Genomic DNA, 19,746 nt, shown 5'->3' with positions numbered 1-19,746 from the left:
AAAAACAGCTACTAAAACCAGAATTATTTATAGTATTTATTAAATTACACATTAAATTTTATTTTATTAACGTCTAACACCACCCTAAACCCTAACCCTAATGTAAAAACAGCTACTATAACCAGAATTATTTATATTATTTATTAAATTACACATTAAATTTTATTTTATTAACGTCTAACACCACCCCAAACCCTAACCGTAATGTAAAAACAGCTACTAAAACCAGAATTATTTATATTATTTATTAAATTACACATTAAATTTAATTTTATTAACGTCTAACACCACCCCAAACCCTCACCGTAATGTAAAAACAGCTACTATAACCAGAATTATTGATATTATTTATTAAATTACACATTAATTTTATTTTATCACTGTCTACCCTCAACCAAACCCACAAAGTAATGCAAATACAGTAATTATAACAGGAACTATTAATAGAAAACTTTAAATTACACGTTAAATGTTATTTCATTAATGTCAACCATCAAGCAAACCCTTACAGAACTGTAAAATAATAATAATTATAACGGGAATTATTTATATTATTTATTAAATTACACATTAAATTTTATTTCAGTGATGTCAACCCTCAACCAAACCCTTACAGAACTGTAAAATAATGATAATTAAAACGGGAATTATTTATATTATTTATTAAATTACACATAAAATTTTATTTTATTAGCGTCTAACCCCACCCCAACTCTCACAGTGATGTAAAAACAGTAATTATAACAATAATTATTTATGTTATTTAATAAGCCCCTACCCCAAACCTTCACAGAACTGTAAAAACAGCTATTGTAATGAGAATAATTGTTTTTATTTGTTAAATTACACATAAAATTTAATTTTATTAACCTCTACCCTCAACCAAACCCTTATGTAAAAACAGTAAGCATAACGAGATTTATTTATATTATTTATTAAATTACACATTAAATTTTATTTTATTAACCTCTACCTTCAACCAAACCCTCACACTAATGTTAATGCTGAAGCTGATGAAACTAAAAGCCAAATGTTTATTTACCAGTGAACACGTCTGCTCTTATATGAAAATAATGACAAAATGTGTCTGTCTGATTTCTATAACACAGGACTGAACTAACAGGAACATCACATTACATGAGCATCAGTTTCAGATCTCAATATTACTGTCAACAAACTACAGGGTTGGAGCTTTAAAATCTGCTGCAGCTCTTTAATTAGAACAACAGGAGAAAACATCTGAGTATAATGAACTAAAACAGAACTTAAAATAACACTGAGCTCTCGCTGAAACTAGCATTATGTGTTAGAGTTATTAGTTTCTCCAAAGTCAAGTCAAAAACATTCTGAACAAAATGAATCTGTGTAAACTTTTCCTCATACAGAACAAAGCCTTCTCATATTAATAACCACTGACACTCAGTGTGAACATACTCCAGACCCACTGAGTCTCTTCTCACAATATGAGCACTTGAGCTTTTATATGAATCTGGAAATGAACGTTCAGCTGCTGAATGGCTTTTCTCCAGTGTGAACACGCAGATGACAAGTCAGACTCCTTGAGTCTTTGAAACTCTTCTGACATGGAGGACAGCAATACGGCTTCTCTCCAGTGTGAATTCGCTCGTGTCTTTTCAGCTCTGAAGACTGAATAAACCTCTTCTCACAATATGAGCACTTGTGAGGTTTTTCTCCAGTGTGAATCTTTTGATGGCGTTTCAGACTGCCAGCTCTATTGAAGCTCTTCCCACACTCCAAACACACATGATCTCTCTCTCCAGTGTGTGTTTTCTGGTGCTGTTTACAATCACTGAGACGTGAAAATCTCTTTTCACAGATCAGACATGCATAAGGCTTCTCATTTGTGTGAATTCTCGTGTGTAGTTTCAGACTTGTTGATGATCTAAAATCATGACCACACTCAGTACAGTGATACGGCTTCTCTCCAGTGTGAATTCGCTCGTGTTTTTTCAGATCTGAAGACTGAATGAAACTCTTCTCACAATATGAGCACTTGTGAGGTTTTTCTCCAGTGTGAATCATTTGGTGGATTTTCAGATAACCAGCTGTAGTAAAGCTCTTCCCACACTGCAAACACACATGATCTCTCTCGCCAGTGTGTGTTATCTGGTGCCGTTTACAATCACTGAGACTTAAAAATCTCTTTTCACAGAAGAGACATGCATAAGGCTTCTCATTTGTGTGAATTCCCATGTGTAGTTTAAGATATGACGATGATCTAAAATCATGACCACACTGAGTACAGTGATACGGCTTCTCTCCAGTGTGAACAAGCAGATGATAAGTCAGACCGGATTTGTCTTTGTAACTCTTTCCACACTGAGTACAGTGATACGGCTTTTCTCCAGTGTGAATTCGCTCATGTGATTTTAAGTGTCCTGAATGAATGAAACTCTTCTCACAATATGAGCACTTGTAAGGTTTTTCTCCAGTGTGAATTCTCTGGTGAATTTTCAGACTGTCAGCTCTAGTAAAGCTCTTCCCACACTGCAAACACTCATGATCTCTCTTGTCTTCATGTGTTTTCTGGTGCTGTTTATAACTGTCCAGCTGTGAGAAACTCTTTCCACATTCAGTACAGGTGTACGGTTTCTCTCCAGCGTGAGTCTTTCTGTGTTTTTTCAGCTTGGATTTTCTTCTGAAACTCTTTCCACACTGACGACAGCTGTGCAGATGTGTTGTTTTAGTTCCTTTAGTGTTGAAGTTGCGTTCCTCATCCTCTTCTTGTCTTTGCTCGTTCACCTCCATCTGATCTAAAATAAACAAAGTGAAAATCAGTTCAAGTGAAACATTTTAAGTGTGATAAACTTTGAATCTGATGTGCTAGAGTTAAAGTGATAGTTCACCCAATAATAATAATAATAATAATAATAATATTAATAATAATAATTTTAATTGATTTTATTTAATCGTGGCTTTCTAGACACTCAAGTTCGTTTTACAAAATACTGATTAAAAACCCAGAGTTACTGTGACGTTCACTCCTGCCTGAAATTATTATTTTCAATTGATCTTGTTTGTCTATTTCCCTCTTCAGTTTTCTATTGGTTGATTTGGTGACGTCAGGCTTTTAAAACAGACAGAAGCGGCTCTCGCTCATTCCTCCACGACACCACAGTTATCGACAGCTGTATTGTTGTGTTCTCCTTTATACTTCATTAATTTTCTGTTCGGCTTAGTCCCTTTATTAATCTGGGGTCGCCACAGCGGAATGAACCGCCTACTTATCCAGCATATGTTTAACACAGCGGATGCCCTTCCAGCTGCACTGAACCCATCAGTGGGAAACACCCACACACTCTCACTCACACATACACTACAGACAATTTAGCTTACCCAATTCCCCTATAGCGCATGTCTTTCGATTAAGCCGGAGCACCCAAAGATAACCCACACCAACACAGGGAGAACATGCAAACTCCAGAAATGATAACTGACCCAGCCGGGACTCGAACCAGTGACCTTTTTGCTGTGAGGCGATTGTGCTACCTTCTACACCACCGTGATGCCCCCCTTTATACTTTCCTTTAGAGCTGCACAATTAATCGAGAAAAGACTGCGATCTCGATTCCACCTCCTTCTACTAAAGTAAACTTTATTCAGAGGCGCGCCCGCCCTCCGTCCTTGTAGTAACAGCTGATGCTTACGTCACGTGTGATTCTGCAGTCGCAAATACATTACATGAAGATAGAAATGACATTTTTGAGGTGAATTATATCTTATAAATACAGCATGTGACTCTTTCAACACTATTTGGAGGTGTCCACGTTGCTGAACAACGTATGTGAAACAATGTGAAGACTTGTGCGGCCACCATTGCTTCTCTCCTGAACTTGAAAATATGATTGACAGAATCGTAGAAATGCTGGATTGAGATCGTCTAGGGGGTCGAATCGAGATCGCCATCTTTTAACGATTAATTGTGCAGCTCTACTGCATAGGCTGTGAGAGTAACAGGTAATAAAGTTGCAAATAATATTTAGTTTGTGGCACAGAATGATCGTTTGAGAGCCGCGTGCAAAGTATGAACAGCACTTTGCAGTGAAAATGAAACCGAAAGCGTGCACATCGTTTAAATAATCATATCGCATTTTAGAGTTAGGCTATGACTGCGACAAGCATTTGATATGTTTTTTCTTTCATAGCGAACACACAGTTGTGCATGAAAATAAATGTTTACAGTGTTAGTAAAACATACTATTATTATTGTTGTTTTACCATATCTTTGAGAAAAAAACAATAATATTTGCCGACTCATATTAATCTTTATTTTACATCTACAGAATTGTGAGAAAATCCTGATCTTTATTTTAAGCAAAAATAATCGCGATTCTCATTTTAGCCAGAATCGTGCAGCTCTACTTTCCTTTTGATATTTGTTTGGAGTGGGGGAGTCTTAACCTGCTTTAGGTTTGTTTGCTTGTCATTTATTATGTTGTTGGGCTCCTCATCTCTTGCCATTTTGGATTGTTTTGCTGATTATGTTGTGGGATTAAATAATTCAGTTGGAGCACTTTGGCCGTTGTTTATTTATGTTACGTTTAGTGTTGGGTCTATAGACGATGCCATCATCCAACACTAATGGCCGACAGACATGACGATGCTAAGCCGTCATTGTGATCATCCGCCCCGCCCCACCCCCATCGCAGCAGCAGCCCGCTCGCGAAAAATACACACTCAGGCCCCGTTTACACTAATATGTCTTAGATTTAAAATGACATTTTAAGACGAAAACATTCCTTGAGCACACCTGGTGTTATACCTAGCATTTCTGAAAAGATCTCTTCATTCACACTATACCACTGAAAACACACATCACATAACCACACACACACACACACACACAGTCTGTCTTGCGCTGCAGCGTACGCACGCATCTGAGCTCCAGCAGTCACGGGTGCTTTGAGCACAAAACCCCAGAGAGCAGTGCACGTCAGACAGTTTATCAAGGATGTACCGCTGGATCTCATTTCACTATAGTTGTTAAGCGTGATATTTCATTAATCTTGTCTCTATTTAACGACTCTTCTGTCTTTTGAATCTATCAGGTGACGTGTTACAGAATCAGTACACTGCTTCAATCTTTGGCTTTCACGCTTGTACTTAGTCATTGCAGTGAAAACCTCAGATACTGTTGGTTGGTTCCTGTTGGTTTTGCACCTTTTTTACAAACCAAGTTTGTCGAGGCCATTATACCGACACAGATCATCTGCCTATTCATGCCAAAGTCCTGCAGAAAAAGTGACTGACAGGTGGTAATTTGTGTGTGACTTTATTTATTTGTGATTTGGTTATGGGTAAACAAAGACCATGCGGGTCAGGCAGTTGAAACAGTAGTCTACAAATAATCATTCGTTATGAATCAAAGTAATTATTCATAAATAATTATTTCACCGCCGCCTATGATGACGATGTCATCGTCCATCACGATGTTTCACATTAGACATCATACAATGCCAAACTGGTCGACATCGCCCAACCCTAGTTACTTTGTCTCAGGATCACGAGTCATATTTAAGTAGACGCCTTAACTCACAGTATCAATTGATAATCAGCACCTGAAATCAGTGCAAATATATAAAAAGAAAAAAATCATATATATTCACCAACCTGAATGATCTCCTGATAGTTTAGATGCTCTTCTAGTCTTTATGATGGGATATTTTCACCATTTACTGCAATTTTTGTGTAGGAAAGGCTGTGATTCACTGTGAACACATCAAAAACAAATAAATAAAATAAATAAAAATATAAATGAATCATATTACATAAAATAATATATAATAAAATGATACAACTAGTTACTGCCGTTATCAATAATAAAATGAATACTGTGCTGAAACTATCTCTATGTATCTTATATAAATAAATGTAAAACACCATGTTGGATTATTTGAATATTATACAGACTTCACACACGAACCTATATATGATGAAGTGGATTACACTGAATATATGTCAGACATAATGTTGTTACAGTTCATCTAAAGCAATATTACACTAACAGACATTAATTTTTCGTTTATAAAAGGCTCTTACTCTGTTAGCTGCATGTTCCCGCCACAGTTTTCTTAACTCCGGTACTGCGCATGCGTGTTTCACACTGAGCGTTAACTTCCTCCAGAGGGCGCTTTAGCATCAAAAGCCAAAACGCGGTAAATATATCGCTTTAGTTTAATCAGCAAAGTATTTGTGTCAGTAATTGACTGAAAACATCATCTAAACGTGCATAACTATTACAAAATCATTTATAGATGTTTTATTGAAAGTATAATACATATTTTGGTCATTAAAATGTTTATTGATCTGAGATCGGGAGAAAAGAGATCATGTTTGTGTAAACCAGTGTTTATTAAACTAAAATAATACTATAAAACAATATAACCAATATAAAGCAGCATAACAATCTGTTGAGTTCAGCTAGAGATAGTCAGACATGATGAGACTGAAAGTCAAACATCTATTTATTACTATATTATTATATTTATTATCTGTGTAGTTATAGCCTCATATGTGTCTGCTTATTTAGTTAAACATGACAAATGGATTAAATGAAAGAGACATGAAGTGTAACAGCTGTTAAACAATTAAGTTTTCTCTTCATTTATTATTATAATGTCTGAAATCTTCTGTAAATTGACACATTAATCTCGTTTTATTGGTGTCAACAGGCTATAAACTGCACAATCATAAACTTAAGAGTTTTAGTCCACGAATTTCTTGTATTTTTTCATTCACAGAATTGTTCATGAGTGAAAACTGAAGTACTGTAAACCAATTTAATAACACAAACCCACAAAATCAGGTATTTTTCACTTTTAAAACAGATTTGTAAATAGAAAACCTTCATTCATTAATCTTCCTTCAGCTTAGTCCCTTATCAGGGGCTCCACAGTGGAATGAACCACCAACTTATTCAGCATATGTTTTACGCAGTGGATGCCCTTCCAGCTGCAACCCAGTACTGGGAAACACCCATACACACTCATTCACACACACTCATACACTACGACCAATTTAGTTTATTCAATTCACCTTTAGAGCAAGTGTTTGGACTGTGGGGCAAACCGGAGCAAACCCACGCCAACATGGGAAAAACATCCAAACTCCACACTGCTTAGTTCAGCTGAAGCTGATGACACTGAAAGCCAAACGTTTATTTACCAGTGGACACGTCTGCTCTTATATGAAAATACTGACAAAATGTGTCTGTCTGATTTCTATAACACAGGACTGAACTAACAGGAACATCACATTACATGAGCATCAGTTTCAGATCTCAATATTACTGTCAACAAACTACAGGGTTGGAGCTTTAAAATCTGCTGCAGCTCTTTAATTAGAACAACAAGAGAAAACATTTGAGTATAATGAACTAAAACAGAACTTAAAATAACACTGAGCTCTCGCTGAAACTAGCATTATGTGTTAGAGTTATTAGTTTCTCCAAAGTCAAGTCAAAAACATTCTGAACAAAATGAATCTGTGTAAACTTTTCCTCATACAGAACAAAGCCTTCTCATATTAATAACCACTGACACTCAGTGTGAACATACTCCAGACCCACTGAGTCTCTTCTCACAATATGAGCACTTGAGCTTTTATATGAATCTGGAAATGAACGTTCAGCTGCTGAATGGCTTTTCTCCAGTGTGAACACGCAGATGACAAGTCAGACTCCTTGAGTCTTTGAAACTCTTCTGACATGGAGGACAGCAATACGGCTTCTCTCCAGTGTGAATTCGCTCGTGTGATTTCAGCTGTGAAGACCGACTGAAACTCTTCTCACAATATGAGCACTTGTGAGGTTTTTCTCCAGTGTGAATCCTTTGGTGTCTTTTCATACTGCCAGCTGTAGTAAAGCTCTTCCCACACTCCAAACACACATGATCTCTCTCGCCAGTGTGTGTTTTCTGGTGCTGTTTACAATCACCGAGACGTGAAAATCTCTTTTTACAGAACAGACATGCATAAGGCTTCTCATTTGTGTGAATTCTCATGTGTTGTTTCAGAATTGTTGATGATCTAAAATCGTGACCACACTGAGTACAGGTAAACGGCTTCTCTCCAGTGTGAACAAGCAGATGATAAGTCAGACCGGATTTGTCTTTGAAACTCTTTCCACATTGAGTGCAGTGATACGGCTTTTCTCCTGTGTGAATTCGCTCGTGTGATTTTAAGTGTCCTGAATGTCTGAAACTCTTCTCACAATATGAGCACTTGTAAGGTTTTTCTCCTGTATGAATTCTCTGGTGAATTTTCAGATGACCAGCTGTAGTAAAACTCTTTCCACACTGCAAACACTCATGATCTCTCTTGTCTTCATGTGTTTTCTGGTGCTGTTTATAACTGTCCAGCTGTGAGAAACTCTTTCCACATTCAGTACAGGTGTACGGTTTCTCTCCAGCGTGAGTCTTTCTGTGTTTTTTCAGTTTGGATTTTCTTCTGAAACTCTTTCCACACTGGCGACAGCTGTGCAGATGTGTTGTTTTAGTTCCTTTAGTGTTGAAGTTGCGTTCCTCATCCTCTTCTTGTCTTTGCTCGTTCTCCTCCATCTGATCTAAAATAAACAAAGTGAAAATCAGTTCAAGTGAAACATTTTAAGTGTGATAAACTTTAAATCTGATGTGCTAGAGTTAAAGTGATAGTTCACCCAATAATATTATTAATTGATTTTATTTAATTGTGGCTTTCTAGACACTCAAGTTCGTTTTACAAAATACTGGTTAAAAACCCAGAGTTACTGTGGCGTTCACTCCTGCCTGAAATTATTATTTTCAATTGATCTTGTTTGTCTTTTTCCCTCTTCAGTTTTCTATTGGTTGATTTGGTGACGTCAGGCTTTTAAAACAGACAGAAGCGGCTCTCGCTCATTCCTCCACGACACCACAGTTTCTGACAGCTTTATTGTTGTGTTCTCCTTTATACTTTATTTTTTCATTCATTTTCTTTGTGGCTTAGTCCCTTTATTAATCTGGGGTCGCCAAATAGGAACGAACAGCCAACTTATCCAGCAAATGTTCTATGCAACGTATACCCTTCCAACATATAACATCGCAGCAGCAGCCGGCTTGCGAAAAATACACACTCAGGCCCTGTTTACACTAATATGTCTGAGATTTAAAATGATATTTTAAGACGAAAACATTCCTTGAGCACACTGGTGTTATACCTAGCATTTCTGAAAAGATCTCTTCATTCACACTATACCACTGAAAACACACATCACATGACCACACACACACACACACACTGTCATGCGCTGCAGCGTACGCACGCATCTGAGCTCCAGCAGTCACGGGTGCTTTGAGCACAAAACCCCAGAGAGCAGTGCACGTCAGACAGTTTATCAAGGATGTACCGCTGGATCTCATTTCACTATAGTTGTTAAGCGTGATATTTAATTAATCTTGTCTCTATTTAACGACTCTTCTGTCTTTTGAATCTATCACTTATAGTGTCACAGAATCAGTACACTGCTTCAATCTTTGGCTTTCACGCTTGTACTTAGTCATTGCAGTGAAAACCTCAGATACTGTTGGTTGGTTGCTGTTGGTTGTGCACCTTTTTTACTAACCAAGTTTGTCGAGGCCATTATACCGACACAGATCATCTGCCTATTCATGCCAAAGTCCTGCAGAAAAAGTGACTGACAGGTGGTAATTTGTGTGTCTCTTTATTTATTTGTGATTTGGTTATGGGTAAACAAAGACCATGCGGGTCAGGTAGTTGAAACAGTAGGCTACAAATAATCATTCGTTATGAATTAAGTAATTATTCATAAATAATTATTTCACCGCTGCCTGTGACGACGATGTCATTGTCCATCACGATGTTTCACATTAGACATCATACAATGCCAAACTGGTCGACATCGCCCAACCCTAGTTACTTTGTCTCAGGATCACGAGTCATATTTAAGTAGACGCCTTAACAAACAGTATTAATTGATAATCAACACCTGAAATCAGTGCAAATATATAAAAAGAAAAAAATCATATATATTCACCAACCTGAATGATCTGATAGTTTAGATGCTCTTCTAGTCTTTATGATGGGATATTTTCACCATTTACTGCAATTTCTGTGTAGGAAAGGCTGTGATTCACTGTGAACACATCAAAAACAAATAAATTAAATAAATAAAAATATAAATGAATCATATTACATAAAATAATATATAATAAAATGATACAACTCGTTACTGCCGTTATCAGTAATAAAATGAATACTGTGCTGAAACTATCTCTATGTATCTTATATAAATAAATGTAAAACACCATGTTGGATTATTTGAATATTATACAGACTTCACACACGAACCTATTTATGATGTAGTGGATTAAACTGAATATATGTCAGACATAATGTTGTTACAGTTCATCTAAAGCAATATTACACTAACAGACATTTATTTTTCGTTTATAAAAGGCTCTTACTCTGTTAGCTGCATGTTCCCGCCGCAGTTTTCTTAACTCCGGTACTGCGCATGCGTGTTTCACACTGAGCGTTAACTTCCTCCAGAGGGCGCTTTAGCATCAAAAGCCAAAACGCGGTAAATATATCGCTTCAGTTTAATCAGCAAAGTATTTGTGTCATTAATTGACTGAAAACATCATCTAAACGTGCATAACTATTACAAAATCATTTATAAATGTTTTATTGAAAGTATAATATATATATTGGTCATTAAAATGTTTATTGATCTGAGATCGGGAGAAAAGAGATCATGTTTGTGTAAATCTGTTTATTAAACTAAAATAATACTATAAAACAATATAACCAATATAAAGCAGCATAACAAACTGTTGAGTTCAGCTAGAGATAGTCAGACATGATGAGACTGAAAGTCAAACATCTATTTATTACTATATTATTATATTTATTATCTGTATAGTTATAGCCTCATATGTGTCTGCTTATTTAGTTAAACATGACAAATGGATTAAATGAAAGGGACATAAAGTGTAACTGAGCTGTTAAACAATTAAGTTTTCTCTTCCTTTATTATTATAATGTCTGAAATCTTTGTAAATTGACACATTAATCTCGTTTTATTGGTGTCAACAGGCTATAAACTGCACAATCATAAACTTAAGAGTTTTAGTCCACAAAATTCTTGTATTTTTTAATTCACAGAATTGTTCATGAGTGAAAACCGAAGTACTGTAAACCAATTTAATAACACAAACCCACTAAATCAGGTCTCTTTCAGTTTTAAAACCAATTTGTAAATAGAAAACCTTCATTCATTAATTTTCCTTCAGCTTAGTCCCTTATTAGGGGTTTCACAGTGGAATGAACCGCCAACTTATTCAGCATATGTTTTACGCAGTGGATGCCCTTCCAGCTGCAACCCAGTACTGGGAAACACCCATACACACTCATTCACACACACTCATACACTACGACCAATTTAGTTTATTCAATTTATCTTTAGAGCAAGTGTTTGGACTGTGGGGCAAACCGGAGCAAACCCACGCCAACACGGGGAAACATGCAAACTCCACACTACTTAGTTCAGCTGAAGCTGATGACACTGAAAGCCAAATGTTTATTTATCAGTGGACACGGCTGCTTTTATATGAAAAATAATGACAAAATGTGTCTGTCTGATTTCTATAACACAGGACTGAACTAACAGGAACATCACATTACATGAGCATCAGTTTCAGATCTCAATATTACTGTCAACAAACTACAGGGTTGGAGCTTTAAAATCTGGTGCAGCTCTTTAATTAGAACAACAGGAGAAAACATTTGAGTATAATGAACTAAAACAGAACTTAAAATAACACTGAGCTCTCGCTGAAACTAGCATTATGTGTTAGAGTTATTAGTTTCTCCAAAGTCAAGTCAAAAACATTCTGAACAAAATGAATCTGTGTAAACTTTTCCTCATACAGAACAAAGCCTTCTCATATTAATAACCACTGACACTCAGTGTGAACATACTCCAGACCCACTGAGTCTCTTCTCACAATATGAGCACTTGAGCTTTTATATGAATCTGGAAATGAACGTTCAGCTGCTGAATGGCTTTTCTCCAGTGTGAACACGCAGATGACAAGTCAGACTCCTTGAGTCTTTGAAACTCTTCTGACATGGAGGACAGCAATACGGCTTTTCTCCAGTGTGAATTCGCTCGTGTGATTTCAGCTGTGAAGACCGACTGAAACTCTTCTCACAATATGAGCACTTGTGAGGTTTTTCTCCAGTGTGAATCCTTTGGTGTCTTTTCATACTGCCAGCTGTAGTAAAGCTCTTCCCACACTCCAAACACACATGATCTCTCTCGCCAGTGTGTGTTTTCTGGTGCCGTTTACAATCACCGAGACGTGAAAATCTCTTTTCACAGAACAGACATGCATAAGGCTTCTCATTTGTGTGAATTCTCATGTGTTGTTTCAGAATTGTTGATGATCTAAAATCATGACCACACTGAGTGCAGGTAAACGGCTTTTCTCCAGTGTGAACAAGCAGATGATAAGTCAGACCGGATTTGTCTTTGAAACTTTTTCCACATTGAGTGCAGTGATACGGCTTTTCTCCTGTGTGAATTCGCTCGTGTGATTTTAAGTGTCCTGAATGACTGAAACTCTTCTCACAATATGAGCACTTGTAAGGTTTTTCTCCTGTATGAATTCTCTGGTGAATTTTCAGATGACCAGCTGTAGTAAAACTCTTCCCACACTGCAAACACTCATGATCTCTCTTGTCTTCATGTGTTTTCTGGTGCTGTTTATAACTGTCCAGCTGTGAGAAACTCTTTCCACATTCAGTACAGGTGTACGGTTTCTCTCCAGCGTGAGTCTTTCTGTGTTTTTTCAGCTTGGATTTTCTTCTGAAACTCTTTCCACACTGGCGACAGCTGTGCAGATGTGTTGTTTTAGTTCCTTTAGTGTTGAAGTTGCGTTCCTCATCCTCTTCTTGTCTTTGCTCGTTCTCCTCCATCTGATCAAAATAAACAAAGTGAAAATCAGTTCAAGTGAAACACTTTAAGTGTGATAAACTTTAAATCTGATGTGCTAGAGTTAAAGTGATAGTTCATCCAATAATAATATTAATAATAATAATTTTAATTGATTTTATTAAATCGTGGCTTTCTAGACACTCAAGTTCGCCTTACAAAATACTGGTTAAAAACCCAGAGTTACTGTGGCGTTCACTCCTGCCTGAAATTATTATTTTCAATTGATCTTGTTTGTCTTTTTCCCTCTTCAGTTTTCTATCGGTTGATTTCGTGGCGTCAGGCTTTTAAAACAGACAGAAGCGGCTCTCGCTCATTCCTCCACACCACAGTTTCTGACAGCTTTATTGTTGTGTTCTCCTTTAAACTTTATTTTTTCATTCATTTTCTTTGTGGCTTAGTCCCTTTATTAATCTGGGGTCGCCAAATAGGAACGAACAGCCAACTTATCCAGCAAATGTTCTATGCAACGTATACCCTTCCAACATATAACATCGCAGCAGCAGCCGGCTTGCGAAAAATACACACTCAGGCCCCGTTTACACTAATATGTCTTAGATTTAAAATGACATTTTAAGACGAAAACATTCCTTGAGCACACTGGTGTTTCACCTAGCATTTCTGAAAAGATCTCTTCGTTCACACTATACCACTGAAAACACACATCACATAACCACACACACACACACACACACAGTCTGTCATGCGCTGCAGCGTACGCACTCATCTGAGCTCCAGCAGTCACTGGTGCTTTGAGCACAAAACCCCAGAGAGCAGTGCACGTCAGACAGTTTATCAAGGATGTACCGCTGGATCTCATTTCACTATAGTTGTTAAGCGTGATATTTAATTAATCTTGTCTCTATTTAACGACTCTTCTGTCTTTTGAATCTATCAGGTAACGTGTCACAGAATCAGTACACTGCTTCAATCTTTGGCTTTCACGCTTGTACTTAGTCATTGTAGTGAAAACCTCAGATACCAGGCCCGGATTGGCTAATCGGGAGGCCCGTGAGAATTCCCGGTGGGCCGGTCCGTTTTTTGGCCGCGAGGGCCGGTGTCCCAAGCTGCAGAATCTGTTGCTCTCAGCAGTCACACTTTTCAAATTTATTTATTTACTTGACCACAGCCTTTTTATTCATTATTTTACCGATTATAAAACTCAGTTGTGTCTCCTTTCTGAATGCAGCTATTGTGGTCCAGCGGTTAGCACGTTAGAAAAAGACGCTGCGGACCCGGGATCGATCCTCGTTAGAGTAACTTATTGTTTTCATTTTTATTGTTAAGACATATAATACTGTTAGGGTTATTGAACATTTGAAGTTCTAAAGCAGCTGTTTTATCAAAAAAAGACGTGATAGTGTCATTAGAAACTGATTTGGAAATGACCTTATTTTAATATAGTCAGTCGTGAACTGAGGTGGGCTGGTCTGAGGCTTGAAACTCCAGGGCTGAAAAGGAGTCCCACTCCGGCCCTGTCAGATACTGTTGGTTGGTTCCTGTTGGTTGTGCACCTTTTTTACTAACCAAGTTTGTCGAGGCCATTATAATAACACAGATCATCTGCCTATTCATGCCAAAGTCCTGCAGAAAAAGAGACTGACAGGTGGTAATTTGTGTGTATCTTTATTTATTTGTGATTTGGTTATGGGTAAACAAAGACCATGCGGGTCAGGTAGTTGAAACAGTAGGCTACAAATAATCATTCGTTATGAATCAAAGTAATTATTCATAAATAATTATTTCACCGCTGCCTATGATGACGATGGCATTGTCCATCACGATGTTTCACATTAGACATCATACAATGCCAAACTGGTCGACATATTTCTGGTCGAAATATGACTGGTCGAGTCATATTTAAGTAGACGCCTTAACTCACAGTATCAATTGATAATCAACACCTGAAATCAGTGCAAATATATAAAAAGAAAAAAGTCATATATATTCACCAACCTGAATGATCTCCTGATAGTTTAGATGCTCTTCTAGTCTTTATGATGGGATATTTTCACCATTTACTGCAATTTCTGTGTAGGAAAGGATGATTCACTGTGAACACATCAAAAACAAATAAATTAAAATATAAATGAATCATATTACATAAAATAATATATAATAAAATGATACAACAAGTTACTGCCGTTATCAGTAATAAAATGAATACTGTGCTGAAACTATCTCTATGTATCTTATATAAATAAATGTAAAACACCATATTGGATTATTTGAATATTATACAGACTTCACACACGAACCTATTTATGATGTAGTGGATTAAACTGAATATATCAGACATAATGTTGTTACAGTTAATCAAAAGCAATATTACGCTAACAGACATTAATTTTTCCTTTATAAAAGGCTCTTACTCTGTTAGCTGCATGTTCCCGCCGCAGTTTTCTTAACTCCGGTACTGCGCATGCGTGTTTCACACTGAGCGTTAACTTCCTCCAGAGGGCGCTTTAGCATCAAAAGCCAAAACGCGGTAAATATATCGCTTCAGTTTAATCAGCAAAGTATTTGTGTCAGTGATTGATTGAAAACATCATCTACACGTGCATAACTATTACAAAATCATTTATAAATGTTTTATTGAAAGTATAATACATATTTTGGTCATTAAAATGTTTATTGATCTGAGATCGGGAGAAAAGAGATCATGTTTGTGTAAATCAGTGTTGATTAAACTAAAATAATACTATAAAACAATATAACCAATATAAAGCAGCATAACAAACTGTTGAGTTCAGCTAGAGATAGTCAGACATGATGAGACTGAAAGTCAAACTTGTGTCTGCTTGTTTAGTTAAACATGACAACTGAATTAAATGGGACGAAGTGTAACTGAGCTGTTAAACAATTAAGTTTTCACTTCATTTATTATTATAATGTCTGAAATCTTCTGTAAATTGACACATTAATCTAATTTTATTGGTGTCAACAGGCTATAAACTGCACAATCATAAACTTAAGAGTTTTAGTCCACGAATGTCTTTTTTTTTAATTCACAGAATTGTTCATGAGTGAAAACTGAAGTACTGTAAACCAATTTAATAACACAAACCCACAAAATCAGGTATTTTTCTCTTTTAAAACAGATTTGTAAATAGAAAACCTTCATTAATTAATTTTCCTTCAGCTTAGTACCTTTATTCATAAGGGGGCTCCACAGTGGAACGAACCGCCAACTTTTCCAGCTTGTTTTACACAGTGGATGCCCTTCCAGCTGCAACCTAGTACTGGGAAATACCCATACACACTTATTCACACATACTCATACACTACGACCAATTTAGTTCATTCAGTTTACCTATAGCACAAGTGTTTGGACTGTGGGGCAAACCGGTGGAAACCCACGCCAACACGGGGAAACATCCAAACTCCACACTGCTTAGTTCAGCTGAAGCTGATGAAACTGGAAGCCAAATGATTATTTACCAGTGGACACGGCTGCTCTTATATAAAAAATAATGACAAAATGTGTCTGTCTGATTTCTATAACACAGGACTGAACTAACAGGAACATCACATTACATGAGCATCAGTTTCAGATCTCAATATTACTGTCAACAAACTACAGGGTTGGAGCTTTAAAATCTGCTGCAGCTCTTTAATTAGAACAACAGGAGAAAACATCTGAGTATAATGAACTAAAACAGAACTTAAAATAACACTGAGCTCTCGCTGAAACTAGCATTATGTGTTAGAGTTATTAGTTTCTCCAAAGTCAAGTCAAAAACATTCTGAACAAAATGAATCTGTGTAAACTTTTCCTCATACAGAACAAAGCCTTCTCATATTAATAACCACTGACACTCAGTGTGAACATACTCCAGACCCACTGAGTCTCTTCTCACAATATGAGCACTTGAGCTTTTATATGAATCTGGAAATGAACGTTCAGCTGCTGAATGGCTTTTCTCCAGTGTGAACAAGCAGATGATAAGTCAGACTGCATGAGTCTTTGAAACTCTTCTGACATGGAGGACAGCAATACGGCTTCTCTCCAGTGTGAATTCGCTCGTGTGATTTCAGATGTGAAGACCGACTGAAACTCTTCTCACAATATGAGCACTTGTGAGGTTTTTCTCCAGTGTGAATCCTTTGGTGCCGTTTCAGATGACCAGCTGTAGTAAAGCTCTTCCCACACTCCAAACACTCATGATCTCTCTCGCCAGTGTGTGTTTTCTGGTGCCGTTTACAATCACCGAGACGTGAAAATCTCTTTTCACAGAACAGACATGCATAAGGCTTCTCATTTGTGTGAATTCTCATGTGTTGTGTTAGATTTGACGATGATCTAAAATCATGACCACACTGAGTGCAGGTAAACGGCTTTTCTCCAGTGTGAATTCGTTCATGTACTCTCAAGTCTCCTGATTGGCTGAAACTCTTCTCACAATATGAGCACTGGTAAGGTTTTTCTCCAGTGTGAATCCTCTGGTGTCGTTTCAGATGACCAGCTGTAGTAAAACTCTTCCCACACTGCAAACACTCATGATCTCTCTTGTCTTCATGTGTTTTCTGGTGCTGTTTATAACTGTCCAGCTGTGAGAAACTCTTTCCACATTCAGTACAGGTGTACGGTTTCTCTCCAGCGTGAGTCTTTCTGTGTTTTTTCAGTTTGGATTTTCTTCTAAAACTCTTTCCACACTGACGACAGCTGTGCAGATGTGTTGTTTTAGTTCCTTTAGTGTTGAAGTTGCGTTCCTCATCCTCTTGTTGTCTTTGCTCGTTCACCTCCATCTGATCTAAAATAAACAAAGTGAAAATCAGTTCAAGTGAAACATTTTAAGTGTGATAAACTTTGAATCTGATGTGCTAGAGTTAAAGTGATAGTTCACCCAATAATAATAATAATAATAATAATAATAATAATTTTAATTGATTTTATTTAATCGTGGCTTTCTAGACACTCAAGTTCGTTTTACAAAATACTGATTAAAAACCCAGAGTTACTGTGGCGTTCACTCCTGCCTGAAATTATTATTTTCAATTGATCTTGTTTGTCTTTTTCCCTCTTCAGTTTTCTATTGGTTGATTTGGTGACGTCAGGCTTTTAAAACAGACAGAAGCGGCTCTCGCTCATTCCTCCACCACACCACAGTTATCGACAGCTTTATTGTTGTGTTCTCCTTTATACTTCATTAATTTTCTGTTCGGCTTAGTCCCTTTATTAATCTGGGGTCGCCACAGCGGAATGAACCGCCTACTTATCCAGCATATGTTTAACACAGCGGATGCCCTTCCAGCTGCACTGAACCCATCAGTGGGAAACACCCACACACTCTCACTCACACATACACTACAGACAATTTAGCTTACCCAATTCCCCTATAGCGCATGTCTTTCGATTAAGCCGGAGCACCCAAAGAAAACCCACACCAACACAGGGAGAACATGCAAACTCCAGAAATGATAACTGACCCAGCCGGGACTCGAACCAGTGACCTTTTTGCTGTGAGGCGATTGTGCTACCTTCTACACCACCGTGATGCCCCCCTTTATACTTTCCTTTAGAGCTGCACAATTAATCGAGAAAAGACTGCGATCTCGATTCCACCTCCTTCTACTAAAGTAAACTTTATTCAGAGGCGCGCCCGCCCTCCGTCCCTGTAGTAACAGCTGATGCTCACGTCACGTGTGATTCTGCAGTCGCAAATACATTACATGAAGATAGAAATGACATTTTTGAGGTGAATTATATCTTATAAATACAGCATGTGACTCTTTCAACACCATTTGGAGGTGTCCATGTTGCTGAACATTGTACGTAAAACAATGTGAAGACTTGTGCTGCCACCATTACTTCACTCCTGAACTTGAAAATATGATTGACAGAATCGTAGAAATGCTGGATTGAGATCGTCTAGGGGGTTGAATCGAGATCGCCATCTTTTTACGATTAATTGTGCAGCTCTACTGCATAGGCTGTGAGAGTAACAGGTAATAAAGTTGCAAATAATATTTAGTTTGTGGCACAGAATGATCGTTTGAGAGCCGCGTGCAAAGTATGAACAGCACTTTGCAGTAAAAATAAAACCGAAAGCGTGCACATCGTTTAAATAATCATATCGCATTTTAGAGTTAGGCTATGACTGCGACAAGCATTTGATATGTTTTTTCTTTCATAGCGAACACACAGTTGTGCATGAAAATAAATGTTTAGAGTGTTAGTAAAACATACTATTATTATTGTTGTTTTACCATATCTTTGAGAAAAAAACAATAATATTTGCCGACTCATATTAATCTTTATTTTACATCTACAGAATTGTGAGAAAATCCTGATCTTTATTTTAAGCAAAAAAAAATCGCGATTCTCATTTTAGCCAGAATCGTGCAGCTCTACTTTCCTTTTGATATTTGTTTGGAGTGGGGGAGTCTTAACCTGCTTTAGGTTTGTTTGCTTGTCATTTATTATGTTGTTGGGCTCCTCATCTCTTGCCATATTGGATTATTTTGCTGATTATGTTATGGTAATAAATAATTTAGTTGGAGCACTTTGGCCGTTGTTTATTTATGTTACGTTTAGTGTTGGGTCGATAGACGATGCCATCATCCAACGCCAAGACAGACATGACGATGCTAAGCCGTCATTGAGATCATCTGCCCCACCCCCATCGCAGCAGCAGCCCGCTCACGAAAAATACACACTCAGGCCCCGTTTACACTAATATGTCTTAGATTTAAAATGGCATTTTAAGACGAAAACATTCCTTGAGCACACTGGTGTTATACCTAGCATTTCT

General features: G+C 37.3%; 5 protein-coding genes across 6 annotated transcripts in view; 1 reads left to right on the top strand and 4 right to left on the bottom strand.

Moving 5' to 3' along the window:
- Nucleotides 1–19,746, top strand: part of gria4a (glutamate receptor, ionotropic, AMPA 4a) — an 877,747-nt gene that overhangs the window by 494,748 nt on the left and 363,253 nt on the right. The window lies entirely within an intron of this gene.
- On the bottom strand, nucleotides 919–6,687 carry LOC141377923 (uncharacterized). Its single transcript, XM_087284749.1, has 3 exons — nucleotides 6,061–6,687; nucleotides 5,632–5,729; nucleotides 919–2,774 (listed from the first exon to the last, which is right to left on the bottom strand). Exon 3 carries the CDS (start codon nucleotides 2,767–2,769, stop codon nucleotides 1,504–1,506), a length of 1,266 nt encoding a protein of 421 aa, XP_087140875.1. The 5' UTR covers nucleotides 2,770–2,774; nucleotides 5,632–5,729; nucleotides 6,061–6,687; the 3' UTR covers nucleotides 919–1,503.
- LOC101883356 (uncharacterized) lies at nucleotides 6,267–15,034 on the bottom strand. Of its 2 annotated transcripts, NM_001442614.1 has the most exons (3): nucleotides 10,461–10,526; nucleotides 10,035–10,129; nucleotides 6,267–8,581 (listed from the first exon to the last, which is right to left on the bottom strand). In NM_001442614.1, exon 3 carries the CDS (start codon nucleotides 8,574–8,576, stop codon nucleotides 7,647–7,649), a length of 930 nt encoding a protein of 309 aa, NP_001429543.1. In that variant the 5' UTR covers nucleotides 8,577–8,581; nucleotides 10,035–10,129; nucleotides 10,461–10,526; the 3' UTR covers nucleotides 6,267–7,646. The 2 variants fall into 2 exon arrangements, with proteins under 2 accessions (NP_001429543.1, XP_087138446.1); XM_087282320.1 differs by lacking the exons at nucleotides 10,035–10,129; nucleotides 10,461–10,526 and adding an exon at nucleotides 14,948–15,034 and having other exon boundaries at nucleotides 6,599–8,581.
- Nucleotides 11,189–15,043, bottom strand: LOC141378018 (uncharacterized). The gene is made up of 2 exons (XM_087284773.1): nucleotides 14,948–15,043; nucleotides 11,189–12,975 (listed from the first exon to the last, which is right to left on the bottom strand). The coding sequence occupies exon 2, from the start codon at nucleotides 12,973–12,975 to the stop codon at nucleotides 12,046–12,048; it is 930 nt and encodes a 309-aa protein (XP_087140899.1). The 5' UTR covers nucleotides 14,948–15,043; the 3' UTR covers nucleotides 11,189–12,045.
- Nucleotides 15,569–18,149, bottom strand: LOC147833769 (uncharacterized). Its single transcript, XM_087284778.1, has 2 exons — nucleotides 18,138–18,149; nucleotides 15,569–17,740 (listed from the first exon to the last, which is right to left on the bottom strand). Exon 2 carries the CDS (start codon nucleotides 17,738–17,740, stop codon nucleotides 16,895–16,897), a length of 846 nt encoding a protein of 281 aa, XP_087140904.1. The 5' UTR covers nucleotides 18,138–18,149; the 3' UTR covers nucleotides 15,569–16,894.

The sequence above is a fragment of the Danio rerio genome, chromosome 15 (genome assembly GCF_052040795.2).
Source record: "Danio rerio strain M-AB ecotype USA chromosome 15, GRCz13ab, whole genome shotgun sequence".
NCBI classification, from domain to species: domain Eukaryota; kingdom Metazoa; phylum Chordata; class Actinopteri; order Cypriniformes; family Danionidae; genus Danio; species Danio rerio.
The sequence above is the reverse complement of the archived record's forward strand: the minus strand, read 5'-3'. Positions and strand labels throughout refer to the sequence as shown.

Excerpts from the sequence above, each read along its gene's own strand:
- LOC147833769 (XM_087284778.1), bottom strand. The coding sequence starts at position 17,740 with ATGGAGGTGAACGAGCAAAGACAACAAGAGGATGAGGAACGCAACTTC.
- LOC101883356 (XM_087282320.1), bottom strand. The coding sequence starts at position 8,576 with ATGGAGGAGAACGAGCAAAGACAAGAAGAGGATGAGGAACGCAACTTC.
- LOC141377923 (XM_087284749.1), bottom strand. The coding sequence starts at position 2,769 with ATGGAGGTGAACGAGCAAAGACAAGAAGAGGATGAGGAACGCAACTTC.
- LOC141378018 (XM_087284773.1), bottom strand. The coding sequence starts at position 12,975 with ATGGAGGAGAACGAGCAAAGACAAGAAGAGGATGAGGAACGCAACTTC.